Source organism: Mirounga leonina, unplaced genomic scaffold, assembly GCF_011800145.1.
Source record: "Mirounga leonina isolate KUSES-001 unplaced genomic scaffold, KU_Mleo_1.0 Mir_91, whole genome shotgun sequence".
NCBI classification, from domain to species: Eukaryota; Metazoa; Chordata; class Mammalia; order Carnivora; family Phocidae; genus Mirounga; species Mirounga leonina.
This window is the reverse complement of record NW_023270839.1, coordinates 11138696-11154275: the sequence shown is the minus strand read 5'-3', so window position 1 is coordinate 11154275 and position 15580 is coordinate 11138696. Positions and strand designations below refer to the sequence as shown.

The following is a 15580-nucleotide window of genomic DNA, read 5'->3' as shown; positions in this document are numbered from 1 at the left end:
TAAATAAATAAAATCTTTAAAAAAAAAAAAAAAAAAAAACATTTTCAGGGGCACCTGGGTGGCTCAGTCGTTAAGCGTCTGCCTTCGGCTCGGGTCATGGTCCCAGGGTCCTGGGATCGAGCCCCGCCTCGGGCTCCCTGCTCAGCGGGAAGCCTGCTTCTCCCTCTCCCCCTGCTTGTGTTCCCTCTCTCACTGTCTCTCTCTCTGTCAAATAAATAAATAAAATCTTTAAAATATATATATATATATATATCAGAGACAAAGATGTGTTTGGACCCATGGCCTGAAGGTCTTGCAGGAAAGATGGCTGAAAGGGAAAGAAGTCTTAACAAATGTATGTGTAAGTTCCAGTAATATAAGCGTAAATGATCTGATGAGATGAGGAAGAGAAGGAGTGGCAAGGACAGACAGGGAGCTTTCTTTCACACACTTGTCAAGCAGAGCCCCTTGTCAAAGTTGGGAGGAGGACGGTATGCAGAAGAGAAACCAACTGAAGGAGTGGCCACAAGATGAAAATCTACCAACTAAGAATGGTTGCCAAAAAAAGTTAAGGATAATTAAAGGGGATTTGAGGGGTCTACACCCCTAGAACAAGAAACAAACATGGTGATATTAGGACAGCACAAATTCGTAGGATCAGGCCAAGGCACCTCAGAGGATTCAGATCCCTTGCAGCTAGGAAGAGAAATCTTGATTCCCAGGTGCATGTAGACTGCCTTAGGAGAGAGTTCCCCCCCCCTTTTTTTTAAATGCAGGTCAGCATGTTTGATAATCATTCCTGACAAAACCCAAGACTAGAAAGTTAGGAAGATAGCTCATGATTCTTTACAGGCTAGCAGCAAGCCTCACGGACTTCATTTCTTTGTTTTTATTTTTCTGGTTGGTTGGATGATTATCCTGAAAATGCTGTAGATAAAAAGCATCTGTCCTTGAAGCAAGCCTGTCATAATCTTGTGAATAAGATGTTGAAATATGGAAAATAATAGTTGACTTGTTAGCCTTGTTCCAATTCTAAGTTTTATAAAATAGTTTTGAGGGGAGGTTAATCTCCATTCCCACAGGGCACAATCTATAGTTGTTTCCCCACCCCCCACTCCTAGCGGTCTGATGAAGCTGTCTGTTTTAAAAGAGGCTTTCTGTCCCTCTTCCCTTTCCTTCTCCAAGCTAGGACATCCCTGCAAGCTAATAGAAATCTAAACTTCACGTGACTTCTTTGTTCTCTCTAAGAGGTCCTGCATCATGGGAGAGCTAATATTTCTAGCTACTCCTTATAAAAGTAGCTTATCCCGTAATTAACTCTAAGAAAAACTCACCTCTCCTTCCTTCTAATTAGATATTTACAGAGGGGGGCGCCTGGGTGGCTCAGTCATTAAGCGTCTGCCTTCAGCTCAGGTCATGATCCCAGGGTCCTGGGATCGAGCCCCACATCAGGCTCCCTGCTCCACGGGAAGCCTGCTTCTCCCTGTCCCACTCCCCCTGCTTGTGTTCCCTCTCTTGCTGTGTCTCTCTCTGTCAAATAAATAAATCTTTTTTTAAAAAAAGATATTTACAGAGGAACGTAGCCAACTGGGACACTATACTGATAAAGGATGACTAAACTCAGTTTCATTCTAAACCCTCCTCTGTATTTCCTGAAGAGTGGAGTGCTAATTCCATCCAACAGAGAACACCATCCTGTTGTCAGCCCCCCCTTGGGATTGTGTGATCCAGGTGACTCCCTGGATGCCAACTGTTCTCTCCACTTCTGACTTAGTGTTTTCAGTTGACTGGAGTGTCAAATGTCTGCCTGGGTTAAACTACAAGTCACCAGTTTCAAGAAGGGGGTTGGCCAAAGGTTTGGATTATGATTATGCTTCTGGTCTTGAACATCGTTTGCTTACAGGACTGTCATGAAGTCAGGCTCAGAGCTGGTCAAGGCCGGGTTACGAGCATTCTTTGAAAATGCTGCAGAAGACTTAGAGAAGACTTCAGAAAACCTGAAGCTGGGGAAGTTTACCCATTCCAGAACACAGATTAAAGGCGTGTCTCAGAATATTAACTATACCACGGTGGCTCTGCTCCCCATCCTGACATCCATCTTTGAGCACGTTGCTCAGCATCAGTTTGGGGTGGATTTACTCTGTGAGTCCTATTACTATCGTGGATTTCTATGCACATGGCCCTAGATAAGAAGTGTGTGACTCATTCACTTGAGTTGACCTTGAAAGTAGAACAGAGCGATAATTATTCCATGCTGTTTTCTTCTTAGGTTTAAAAATGAAATAATAAATACTTAGAGGAGGAGAAATCCTCCAATTTGAGTATATAATATTTCATCTTTTCCCCACTATTATTCAGGACCAGAATTTTCCACCCACTGGCTTAGCTGTCAGCCATTGTGTTCCCACTTAATTTGAAAAGGTTATCTGAGTAATCCAGCAGGGGATATAGGTTCGCTCCCAGGGTTTTTCAGATACCAATTTTCCTGTTAAGAAGCCCTAATTTATTCATTGGATACCAGGAGCAAAGGAAAGCTGCTAACATTTCATTATCTGAGCCTTCAGAAGAAGACCATAGTCAGTTAGTTTTATTTCAGTTTGCATTTAGTACCACATATAGCCCCTAGAGCAAATATTCTGCCATCAAGCTCAGTTTCACACTTTAAATGTTGGCCCATGATTTAATTCAATTTAACCAACTGTTGATAGCTGACACTGTGAGTGCTATATCCCTGAACAAATGAAAATCAATTATTTCCATAGAGGAGGGCAAAGGGATGGGGGAGCATCCAAACTCATTATGTCATGTCATGGAAAGAATGCCCTTCCTTATTGAAAACCTAAAAATTAAATTAGTTCTCATTATGTTCAATTAGTCCCTGCCTTATTATGAGTTCCAGACATTGAAGGGGCATGTAGCCGATGAATTCAACTCTGTGGATTCCTAAGTGGAACATGCCCTTCCCTCAGGAAAACATGGCACAATCATGATATAATTGAATTGTTTTTTGAAAAATGTCCATCAGAGAACTTGGGACAGGTGGACATGAGAAATTTTGGTCTATCTCTAAAGAGGTAGGGACGTTCTACATGTCTTCCTAGGAAATTAACAGAAGACTCATTCAAACTTCAGATTTCTTGCATTCTTCCTCTCAAAGGAAGGAAATATTACTATATGTAAAATTTAACTATAGTGTTCCCCCCCCATTGGAAAAAAAAAATCCCATATGGATCTCATTGGTCAAATGATTTCTTTCCCTGAGAAGCAATGTGATTCACATCAAAAGCCCGCAAAGGAACGGAGATGACTCAGTGGAGGGCGTTCTTCTGTCAGTGGGTTCTCTCCCAGTTCAGTAACCAGCATCTGGGGAGAAAGGGACTATACCATGCAGGGGTGGGGGAGGGCTGGGGGGGCAGTGCAGGGTGCATGCACTGTCTTTAACTCCTGGGTCATGCCATGTTTTCTGTTGGTGGACCCTTTCCTTGTGCCCGAGGTGAAGTGCTGGGATTGCAGCATGGTAATGACTGCTCTTTTCTGTTCTTTCCAGTAGGTGATGTGCAGATTTCATGCTACCACATACTGTGCAGCCTCTACTCCCTTGGGACTGGAAAGAATATCTATGTTGAAAGGTAATTAGTGAACAAAAGAGGCTTACATGTGCAAGGCTTAGAAAAATGTTACAGGGCGCCTGGGTGGCTCAGTTGGTTAAGCAACTGCCTCCAGCTCAGGTCATGATCCCAGAGTCCTGGGATCGAGTCCCACATCGGGCTCCTGGCTCAGCGGGGAGCCTGCTTCTCCCTCTTACCCTCTCCCCTCTCATGCTGTTTCTCTCTCTCTCTCTTTCGCTCTCAAATAAATAAATAAAATCTTTTTAAAAAAAGAAAAAAATGTTACAGTCTTTCAACACTTAACAACATCTTTTCAGTACAGCAAAATCAAAATGCTCACTGAAATGGGATGGGGATTTTGAGCCTAGGTCATTAAATGTTTATGACAATATTAAAATGTAGTGAGGCTATTGAGATTTATGACTTCTCTGGAGCTAAGTTAAAAAGAAAACCACAGGCCCAAATTGGCATTACTTGGGCTAGGCCAAGTCACCAAAACAGGGCTTAATACCTAACCTCGTTGCAGTTTCTTTTCTTTTTTTTTTTTTTTTTTAAGATTTTATTTATATATTTGAGAGGGAGAGAGTACAAGAGAGAGTACTAGCAGGGTGGAAGGGCAGAGGGAGAGGGAGAAGCGGACTCCCCGCTGAGCAGGGAGCCCCACGCGGGGCTCGATCCCAAGACCATGATCCCAGGATCATGACCTGAGCCAAAGGCAGACACTTAACCCGGGTGCCCGCCTAATTGCAATTTCAACCTCCTGCAGAAATCTAAATCTTAACTGGTAAGTCAGGAGTTTTCTAATAGGTGCCAATGAGGTTATCTGTCACAAGGGCCCTCTCAATCCCCTAAAGGAAGATGAGGTAATCTGCAGGATAAGACCCCCAGGTCTTCCCCCTAAGGGAAAGCTACCTAGCCTGGACCAAACTTTCCTTTTTTTTCTTTGGCTTCTGACTTTGTTGTCCCACTCTTCTTCCTATAAAAACTTTCCATTTTGTACCATCTCCTCCAAGCACTCCGCTACTTGCTAGATGGGATGTTGCCAGATTCATGAATCACTTAAAGACAATGAGAGCTTCAGATTTACTCAGTGGAATTTTGTTTTCTAACAGATGGCTGGTAAATGTATGTGATTGGAGAAGCAATACTGTATAGCCAAGCTAAATCATATGCTAGTGACCAAAAAACGTTGAAGAAATGTCTATTTCTTCATAATCACAGCTTCCAAATAGCTTTCAGAGTTCCTGTGGTTAAAGCTTGCAGAAAAACTCAAGAGACATGAGGCTGTTACTTGAGTGTTTAATGAGTTTCTATGTGATACAGCCCTGGACCTTTACCATTCTTGGCTGTCAGATTAGCTATGGTTTTAAACAAGTGCACATTTTGGTACCAGAAATGCAATTCAGAAATCTTGAATCCGAACAAGCTGATCCAGTTCCCAAAGGAAACCACTATTAACAATTTGGTGTATGTCATTCCAGATATTTTCTACACATGTACATTCGTACACATGTGGGATCATAATATCCATATTGCTTTGCAACTTTGTCCTGTTGGATGAAGCTAAAAAACTGAATTCCTTTACCATTCAACTCCTATTTTTAGATTTATTATTTAGATAAAATGTCATTACCTTTCTACTTTAAAAAGGTAAGCAAATTTGGTACACTTGTATTCCTAGCTATCTTTTCTACCTTTCCTTTTTTGCTCTATAATTTTTTAAAACAGGGATTCCTGGGTGGCTCAGTCGGTTAAGCCTCCAAATATTGATTTCGGCTCAGGTCATGATCCCAGAGTCGTGGGATTGAGCCCTGCATTGGGCTTTGCAGTGGGCATGGAGCCTACTTAAGATTCTCTCTCCCTCTCTCTCTGCCCTCCCCACCCCCAGCCTCCCCCCCCCCGCACTCGCACACACACATGCGTGCTCTCTCGCTCTCGCTCTCTAAAATCATAATAATAATTTCTTATAACATTTACATTCTATTCTAGAACCAATATTTCCTGAGTTGTTTACCTTAGTTTGTATTGATTCACCGAATAGCCAATCCTTTTGAACCATGACTTTCCCATTCCAAATTTTTTATTTTGTTTTGTGTCTTGGTTGGCCAGATTCATCATTAAGTATTTGTTTCTTTAAGAGTTCTTAGATACTCTTGAATCCTTGCATATTTTGGAATATTACCCCTTGATTTTGTGAACAATTTCTGTGGTAAAATCCTTGGGTCATAATTTTTTTTTCCCTCAGAAGCATATAGACTTTGCTTCTTTGTATTCTGACAATACGCCCTAGGCCAGGTGATTTACTGACTTACACATGACTTTGCAGTGGGAGGGGAAAAACTGGCCGTTCGTTGGATTCCTTCTTCAGTCTTGAAGCTCAGTAAGTTCCTATAATATGTTCCGGGATGTGCTTATTCTATATCAGTCCCCTCTGCTTCTCCTCAGAACTTAATATGCCCCCTCAGTATTCAGAACTGGGTCTTCCATTTTTTACAAATCTTTCACTTTATTTTGTAATTGCGGGGGGGGGGGGTTCCCTAGCTGTTATTCAGGGAGAGGTTTATTGGCTTTTCCTTAATCTTCCACATTTCTCATTTTCTCCCAAGTAACTTTTAGCTAGTTGCTCTTTCCTGTTTTGGGTTTGTAAGGTATTTCTCAAACTTTCTCCATGTTCCTGACTCTCTTTATTTTCTTTATTTTCTGTGAATGTATCAAAAAGAGTTTTTCTGTATTTCTTCCTGGATAATTCTTCCTTAGAACCATGTTTCTCATCTACTTCTTGATCATTAGCTAATTGCTAGTTTTCAAGAATGGAAAAGAGCATGTGTGCACGTGTCTGGGGGCGGGGGGCGTGTTGAAGGAGTGTATGGGGAAGAAGCATCATCCAGCTTCACATCTGACAAACTGGCTCAGGACTCCCTCACTCTACCCAGAGTGCCTTTAACACTAGAGTGCATCCACCTCTAGCCTTTGGTGTCTCCCCCAACAAAAGTAAGCAACTGGCCCAGATGAGAGGTCACAGGTAAAATTTTTAGTGCAACCTAAAGACATAGGGCTCTTGTATAGTCATTTAAAGTAGGTTTATTCCGGGTGACTGGGTGCCTGGTCAGTTAAGCGTCTGCCTTCAGCTCAGGTCATGATCCCAGGGTCCTGGGATTGAGCCCCACATCGGGCTCCCTGCTCAGCGGGGAGCCTGCTTCTCCCTCTCTCTCTCTCCCTCTCCCTGCTGCTCCCCCTGCTTGTGCGTGTTCTCTCTCTGTCAAATAAATTAATTAAATATTTTTTTAAAATAAATAAAAAAGTAAAGTAGGTTTATTCCATCCAGTAGAGGACTTGAGTCAGCAGCTACAGGACAGGTTACCTCTCACTCTTGCACTCTACTTCCTGTCCAGTGTCCTCTCCAGGCTCGGAGTCCAGGTCACAGGAATGATGGCATGTATACTTCTTCCCTACTCTGTCCTGCCTGCTTCTCTGCAGTATGAACCTGGTCCTGCATCCCCCGTAGGTCTCCCTGGACCTCCCCACACCCTTCATTGTTTCAAGCACAAGTTCATATTCTGGGCTCCTCAGAATCCCCATATTTACTTCCAGAGATTTCTACACTCTGCTCTTAGCCCAGAAAGTATGTTTCAGTTTCAGCGTCCCCACTTGATTTGGTCCATACTTTGTGGCTTGACATTATCACACATTTTCTTATTTCAGCAAAGATTTCAATGTCTTCCCAATTTTTTCTCCATTTCTTGTGCGCTTTAGGGAGGAAACTTCAGTCAAATACACCATTTCTCTGCCATCTTTTGCTAAAGTGGCTAATGAATGTCTGCAGGGTTGTAAGGGAACCACTAAATATCTGGTTTCCAGCTACAGCTTGCATTGTGGGTGGGAGAGACTCTAGACACCTCAGTGACAGGGTTGGCAGTAAAGAAAAGAAGGTCATTGAAACAGAATAGAGACCTTTCTTTTGGGATATGTTCCACTTGAGACAACACTGAGGTCACTGACAAGTAGTCTTCAACAAATTTTCAGCAAAAGGTAAAGGCTTATGCATTTAACCACAGAGAATACTTGCCTTCTTTGATGGGGAGTTACTTTGATCACAGCATTTGAGGGGGGTTGGTCAAGAAGCGAAACTTGGAATTGAATGAAGCATTGGAACCTTCATTTTATTTCAAATGAAAACGGTGTTTTTCCCCTTCACACTTTAGAGACATTTATTCCTTCCTGTCCTGCGGCCTATGACCAGTTGTTTCTGGCCAAACATTGCACACCTTCCCTAAGCCTCTGAGGGGACTTGTGTTGCTGATCTAGAGCCGTGGCCTGCCTCTGCTTTCTGCCCCTCCTCTACATATTACTTCCTCTCCTTAGCATCCTTTGGAACATACATGAAGGTACTCTCAAAATTGCAAAAACACCAGATAGGTACAAGGCATAATTCTTATTACTGTGATGACTTTCAATCTGCCTGGATCCCTAACAATAGACATTTGAGAGGTTAGATATGGATCCGTGGAAATAAAATCGAGAGATAGACAAGGAGAGCCTGCAACTTATTAAATTAGAAAGTAACAAAAATTGAAATACAAATCGCACCCTCTTCAACCTGTCACCATTGACCAAGTTTTACTATATGAAAGATACTGTGCTAGGCAGTAGGAACTGAAGTGGAAAGAGAAAGAGAGTTCCACATCCAGTGAACAGACTTTTCAAGTAGACCCTTTGGTGGCTGGAGCTGTTTCAGTAGCCCTCATTCGGCTCAGTCCATACCCACACTGCCCCCTGGGGGCGCTAATGACCAGAGAAGCATTCTAACAGCAGGCATTTCCTCAGGCCCTCTTGGGGTCTGGGGGCCAAGGTCATTGGCAGACTTGTGGGCTTTACTTTTACAGAACTTTTCACAGCGAAACCAGGAGAACATGTTGTTTATGCCTGTTGGCCAAATGGCTAATTAGCATCATTGTGTGCCCTAGACTAGAAAATGCCCTGCTGTGAGCTTGTTGAGACTCAGCTTTGTCCGTAATTAATATCAGAGAGCACAGGGAATGCATGTCCCCGAGGCAGCATAACACTGGAAAACTGTCTTTTGCCCCACGGGTTGCCTTTGTGTCCCACTAACTTTCTAGAAATCCACTTTTGTGAGATCGGGACTTTAATTTGATGAGAGAAAGAGAAAAGAGAAGAAGAATGGGTCCAGTTATCACCAAGGCAACTCCGGCCCCGCTGTTTCCAAGGTTCATCTTGCTGGGCCAAGTAGAGTTTGCGCTCAGATTTGACCTTACCCCTTGTCATCCTGATTTTCGCCCAGATTTTCTTTCATCAGTGCTCTCCCTCTGGCATTTCTTTCACCCTCACGGCTTAGCTTCTTCTTTCCTCCTCCCAGAAAGGCAAGACTGAGGAAATAGAGTATTTCTCCTCAGTGGCCACTGTGGTTGGTTGAAACAGTGAGGCTTGCTCCGAAGGGAGGTCATGGTGCAGAGGGTCCCCACAGAGAAGCCTACGTCTCACTCCCTCGCCTTCCGGCAGGGGTGCAGGCTGCAGCGGGAGCCGGGCAGCTCGGTACACAGGACACAGAGGACCTGGTCTGTCTGAGGGCTGCTGCTGAGCCCCCAGAGCAGACCCGGAGGGGGGCACTCACAGTCACACCTCCAGCGCAAGGAGAAGTGATTGCTTGCTTGCTGGAGGCTGATTTTAAAGTTCTCTGCTCAAACACTTCACAGCTAAGCAAACTGTCAGCTAGTCCCCTAAAAGCTGAGCCTAAGAAGATAGAAGATGAGGATTAAAACCACATATATTAATTGTCCTTTAAATTAATCAAAAGGTGGGCACCTGGGTGGCTCATTTGGTTAGGTGGCTGCCTTCGGCTCAGGTCGTGATCCCGGGGTCCTAGGATCGAGTCCCGCATCAGGCTCCCTGCTCCGCAGGGAGCCTGCTTCTCCCTCTCCCTCTGCCTGCCGCTCCCCCTGCCTGTGCTCGCTTACTCGCTCTCTCTGTCAAATAAATACATAAAATCTTCAAAAAAAATTTTTTTAAATAAATTAATCAAAAGGTGACTTTTTCCATAAGTTTGGTAACATGACAGAAGATGGGGGGTGTGGGGGGATGGATTCCAAGACAGCTTTCTACTCACTCGTTCACCCACCATCTCCCTCCACCCTCCTCCCTCTGGTGCAGCAGATTCCTAGTGCCTCTCAGCAGTTCTTAGACCCTTGCAGGTTCTGATTCTACCCCAGATAGCCATATCAAGTTATTTTGGGGGGGACCAATTAAGATCACAGTTTTAAGCCAGTTCAAGTGTGTCTCTTTCTCTGCTATAATCAAGTGGCACGTTGATCCTAATTCTTGTAATTAGACCATAAATATGTTATTTTATCCACTGCTTCAGGGTTCTAAGAAGGGCTTGGCTTTTTACTATCTGGAAGACAAAGGCTAATGTTCAGACTCTGTGGCTTACTCCTCAGCAGACCGTGGCTCTCCTAGCCACCCCCCACCTCCACCCTGTAGTAAATGCTTGTTATTCACATCCAGAGACCCTACACTTTTCACATTCTGGCTTCTTGGTGCTGTTGGAATTGTTGGCCGTTATCACAGTGAAGGGCAATTAACCCAGCCTTCAGTTCAGGTTTTGGTGGGGAGCTGAAGGGAACCCTGAGGGCTGAATGCCTTTCTGTTTGCACAGAACTGCAGTAGGCGTGTAAGCTTTTGCTCCTGGCTCCAAGTGTGCCCTCTCTAGCTGGCAGTTTTCCCCATGATGGTCCCGTTAACATCCCCCAAGATGCAGCCTGACACCCTCAGCTCCCAGGGACTCTGCTAGTGGGCTTCAGATACACAGCATCAGCACTCATTCCGACTGGTCAGACACAAAGGAAGGCAAACAAGATATGTTCAAACACTGTAAGCCCCATCCACTTTTTTTTTTTTTTTTTTAGATTTTATTTATTTATTTGACAGAGAGATAGAGCCAGAGAGCACAAGCGGAGAGAATGGCAGCGGAAGAGGGAGAAGCAGGCTCTGCACCGAGCAGGGAGCCCGATGTGGGGCTCGATCCCAGGTCCCTGGGATCATGACCTGAGCCGAAGGCAGATGCTTAACCATCTGAGCCACGCAGGCACCCCCACTTCTTAATTATAGACCTGTCGTCTGCATTTTCCACTAATTATCTTTGTATCATGGTCTAAGAAAGGACTCATAGTATTAGTTTGAAGACATTTTCCTCCTTCTTTGGGAACTGACATCACGTGTGTAACTCACATAACAGGTGTGTAGTCTGACAGTGATTGAATGCCGGTAATTGACAGAAAGAAGACACTGATGATGAAAAAACAGATGGCTGGTCTCTCATTCATCAGAAAGCAATAGATGTCAGTGCCCATACAGGGCCCCTTCAAGCCAGCACTGTCACTGTGTGACTCACTGGGAGAAGGGACCCGCTGAGCTAGCCAGTACGACTCCAGGGCTAAGCCCAGGTCCAGGAGGGGAAACACAATCTCAGTACCAGCTCTGCTTTAACCAGCCAATGGCTGGTTCCCATTACTTACCCTTGCTGACTTGGCTAGCAGGCAAGCAAGCACAAGTTCTCCCAGTTGGAGAACTGGAAATCTGAACAAGGAATCCTAAGCATTTTGTTCTTGTTTGGTTGCTCATTTCACAGACATACTTTAGACCCAGAACTTTATACATGATGGACACTCAAATATTTGTGTAGAATATTTGTGAGAAGTTAACAGGTATTAGAGGTCTTTCCTCTAAATCAAGCAATGTGCTTTAGGATGTGCTTCTCTTGCAAGGCAGGTCTTTTATTTTGTGTCTTATTGGTGCTTTGGGCCCATTATCTATTGTTCTCACCGGCAAACACCAGCTCCATCCAAAGCAGGGAATAGACACACAGAGATTACACAGAAGATTTCAAAACATTTTGAGAAGAGAGAGAGGATCAAATTCAATTTGAATGATGGCAAAACTTCTCAGAAATGCTGGGAGAGAAGAACAAAGCTACAAAGTGTATTATTATATTGCCTTCACCAGTTTTAAGAACTGGGGTCCATGTGGTAAGACCATTGTACACCAATGGTCAGGGTCCAGAGAAAGATGCGGGGAGGGAGAAGTGCTTGTAATCTTGCTGAGCCCAAGATCCAGGGATGTCCAGTAGAGTAATCTATGGGGAGGTGGCCTGAGACATCTTGAGAAAGGGGCCTAGCCCACCATGCATGGGGCCAGTATGTGGTAGCACCACTTCTAAATGGACTTCTTTGTTTCCAGGCAACGTCCTGCCCTTGGAGAATGTCTGGCCTCACTGGCAGCTGCCATCCCAGTGGCATTCCTGGAGCCCACCCTTAACCGCTACAATCCACTCTCAGTCTTCAACACCAAAACCCCCAGGGAGAGGTCTAGTAAGTATCTTCCCTCAGAGGTCATCAACCCGTGTGTTGAGAGGAGAGCAGCCAGGAAGGAAGGCCCCTCAGGCAGGGAACAGCAGCCTTGCAGCACTTTTGGTTTATATAGTCTGAGAGGGGCCAGGAGGTCAAAGCTAGGGTCCATGTTGTGTGTCTCCATTTTACTGGAAACATGGACATAGGCAAGTACTTTGTTATCACTGGACTTTGGCTTCCTCTTCTGTAGAATGAGACAGTGTGGTTGATTTCTAAATCCCTTCCCATCCTAAAGCCTTAGGCTCTCTTGTCTGCCCTGGCCTCAAGTCCCCTTCTGCACGTGGGGACATGACTTCTTTATTAGTTCCTCTGCAGAGTGCCATCAGAAGGTGCACACGTGCACTAGCAACCTAATTGTACTTTTCAAGGTCAGGGAGAGGCTGTGTTTCCAAAGATGATGACCACATGCTGTCTATCATTGTAAAAAATAAAGCATAGGAAAACACCAACCTCTTACACTGTTGGTGGGAATGCAAGCTGGTACAGCCACTCTGGAAAACAATATGGAGGTTCCTCAAGAAGTTAAAAATAGAGCTACCGTATGACCCAACAATTGCACTACTGGGTATTTACCCCAAAGACACAGATGTAGTAAAAAGAAGAGGCACCTGCACCCCAATGTTCATAGCTGCAATGTCCGCAATACCCAAACTGTGGAAGGAGCTGAGATGTCCTTCAACAGATAAATATAGATAAAGAAGGTTGTGGTCCATATATACAATGGAATATTACTCAGCGATCAGAAATGATGAATACCCACAATTTACATCGACGTGGGTAGAACTGGAGGGTATTATGCTAAGTGAAATAAGTCAGTCAGAGAAAGACATTTATCATATAGTTTCACTCATATGTGGAACATAAGAAATAGTGTAGAGGATCATAGGGGAAGGGAGGGAAAACTGAATGGGAAGAAATTAGAGGGAGACAAACCATGAGAGATTCTTGACTCTGGGAAACCAACTGAGGGTTGCGGAAAGGGAGGTGGGTGGGGGGATGGGATAACTGGGTGATGGGCATTAAGGAGGGCATGTGATGTGATGAGCACTGGGTGTTACACACAATTAATCATTGAACACTACATCAAAAATTAATGATGTACTATATGTTGGCTAATTGAATTTAAATTTAAAAAAAAAGAAAAACACCAGGAGGGATTGAAATTATGCAAGAAAGAGAAGTTAACAGGGGTGTTGACACACTAAGTTCTAGAACAGCAGTAGGTAAACTATGGCTATGGGCCTTATCTGGCTGCTGCCTATTTTTGTAAATAGTGTTTTATTGGAACATGGTCTCACCTACTCATTTACATGTTGTCTGTGGCTGCTTTAGCCCTACGTAGGGGAGGAAAAGTAATTTTCTCTCTACTCTTAATTGTTCTTGGCTGAGACCCCCCCAAAAAAACAGATTAACAGGAGAAAAAAAAAATGTAATTATATACACATTAGTACCTATAGGAGCCCCACAAAGATATGAGACTCAGAATGCAGCCAGCAGATTGAGGCTTATAGACAAGAGTTCAGAGCTAAGGAAAGAGATAAGGGTCTGGGGATTCAAAAGGAAGAAGGCAATTGACAGGGGAGAAGTGGAAACATTTGGTAAACGTTTGCCCTGCCCTGCAGATGAGTCTCTCAGATGAAAAAGTGATCTCTGGTAAATAGCTCACTGCCTGGTACAGGCCCCCTTTCTAATGTAAATTTCCTTTATAAAATTTAGATTTCTCTTACACAGGGGTAACTTCTACTCTGTTTTCAGAGTTTCTCCCGTGTTTGTAGATTCTTAAAAATAATCAGCCCCAAATAATCCTTATGCCAAGAGGCATATTTTCAAGTGGCACATTCTGCTCCAGTTCAACCTCAGGGACAGAGTTGAGTCATGGTGGCAAAGATTTTCTGGGGCCTACAGTGTCTATTTACTATCTGGCCCTTTACAGAAAAAGTTTTCTAGAATACTCCAGAACTGGAATCCAAGACAGGTTATATATCTGCTCCCAGGGAGATGGAAGGGAGAGTCCTCCTATGTGGATGAATTGTGATCCTACTGGAAGTCAGTGGAATAGAACAGAGGAGCTTCAAGCAGGGAAACAAGGTTTGGACTCCCAACTAGAAAGAATTATAATGATTTAATGTAACATGAAACAAAAATTACCACACCATGGGCTTAGTCAATATTAAGAAAATACTGTAATAAACCATTTCAAACCAGAACCTATCCTACTCAGAACCAATATTCTCTGAAAATATTGATAGTAAGAGTAGATGATTAGACTGTGTGGCAATTCCATTCGGTTCAAGCCTCCTTATCAAACGGTCTTGAGATCCTGAGAGAGAGAGTTCTAAGAGCTAGAACTTTCTATTCATGTCACACTCCTGTGTCATCCTCTTCTCTCCAGGTAAAAATGGAGAGTGCTAAGCCACAGTGGCTTTATTCCAACTTGCTTCTCGTTACTTCAGATAAAGAAGCACATCGCCCCCAGAAATGATGACCAGGACAATTTAGACAAAGCCACTTAATGAAGTTCTGGTCCCAAGCTCGAATAAATACAGTGGAGACTAGTGTTCTCAAAGTTAGGAGAGAGACATTGCCCAGATGCTTCAGCTTCCCAGAGTCTCCTGTGACTTCTCTAAGTTCATTTCCTACCCCTCCCAGCCTCACCTCACCCTTTCTCCCCTTTCTCGGACTAGCAAAAATCTTATCTCTAACCTTGTTTTTCTCCACCCATTCCTGAAACTGAATGAGTCACATCTTGTAGCTCACAGAGGAGCTAAGCAGCTGGGCGGGCTCTGGTTGAGAAAGGGCTGTTGACACCTGTAGGCATAGGCCAGCCGAAGTGTTGCTGAGCAGCTCCGAAGGGACACGGGCCCATCATGACAGCACTAGATATTCATCCGTTTGTTCTGCCCCAGCTGTGATTCAGGAGATCGTATGTCTCTTTTTGACCAATGTGTAGAAACGGACCTCTTCTGCTCTTGAGCTCATACACATACAGTAGCAGGCAAAATGAGGACTTGACAAAGATGGAGGAAGCCTTGGATGAGCTTTGGGAAGGAAGGGCATGACTCTGTCCCTTTGTTCTTCTCAAAGGCTATTGGAATTATGTTCCTTCTCACTTTATGTACTTTACTTTTATTTAACAAGACTTTTATTTAACAATCCATAAATGAAAAATAAATATCAATCACTGCAGACTCCACAGGGAAGAAAAGAGAAGAATGTGATTAGAGTCGACACAGTTTTCGTCCATCAGTGACACACTGTGGGGTGTGCCCAAGTCCCCTGACCCCATGGTTTCCATCATTCAGTTAATCAACAGAGGAAATGCTGACCATGTGTGTGGCTCTTGAAAAGTAGAGTGTACGTGAATATGTGTTCTGGGATAATCGGGTTTGCCTGGAGCCAGAGGATGACTGATGGCTTAATGGACTCTAAGAAGGTAGACTTCATTTATTATACAAAGTGAGTGGCCTGAGGGACTGAGATGGGGGAGGGATGTATAGGGTGACAAATGATGTGAGCCTTTGGTTTAGAAATATAATATGAGCTGACGTATCAAGGCTTCAGTCAACTGGACAT

General features: G+C 43.9%; 1 protein-coding gene across 1 annotated transcript in view; it reads left to right on the top strand.

Annotated features, from left to right (window-relative positions):
- RYR3 (ryanodine receptor 3) overlaps positions 1-15580 on the top strand; it is a 508260-nt gene that overhangs the window by 421496 nt on the left and 71184 nt on the right. The window contains exons 63-65 of the mRNA XM_034994885.1: positions 1883-2121; positions 3527-3608; positions 11838-11968. Coding sequence (XP_034850776.1) covers positions 1883-2121; positions 3527-3608; positions 11838-11968 — 452 coding nt within the window. The remainder of the gene's footprint in view (positions 1-1882; positions 2122-3526; positions 3609-11837; positions 11969-15580) is intronic.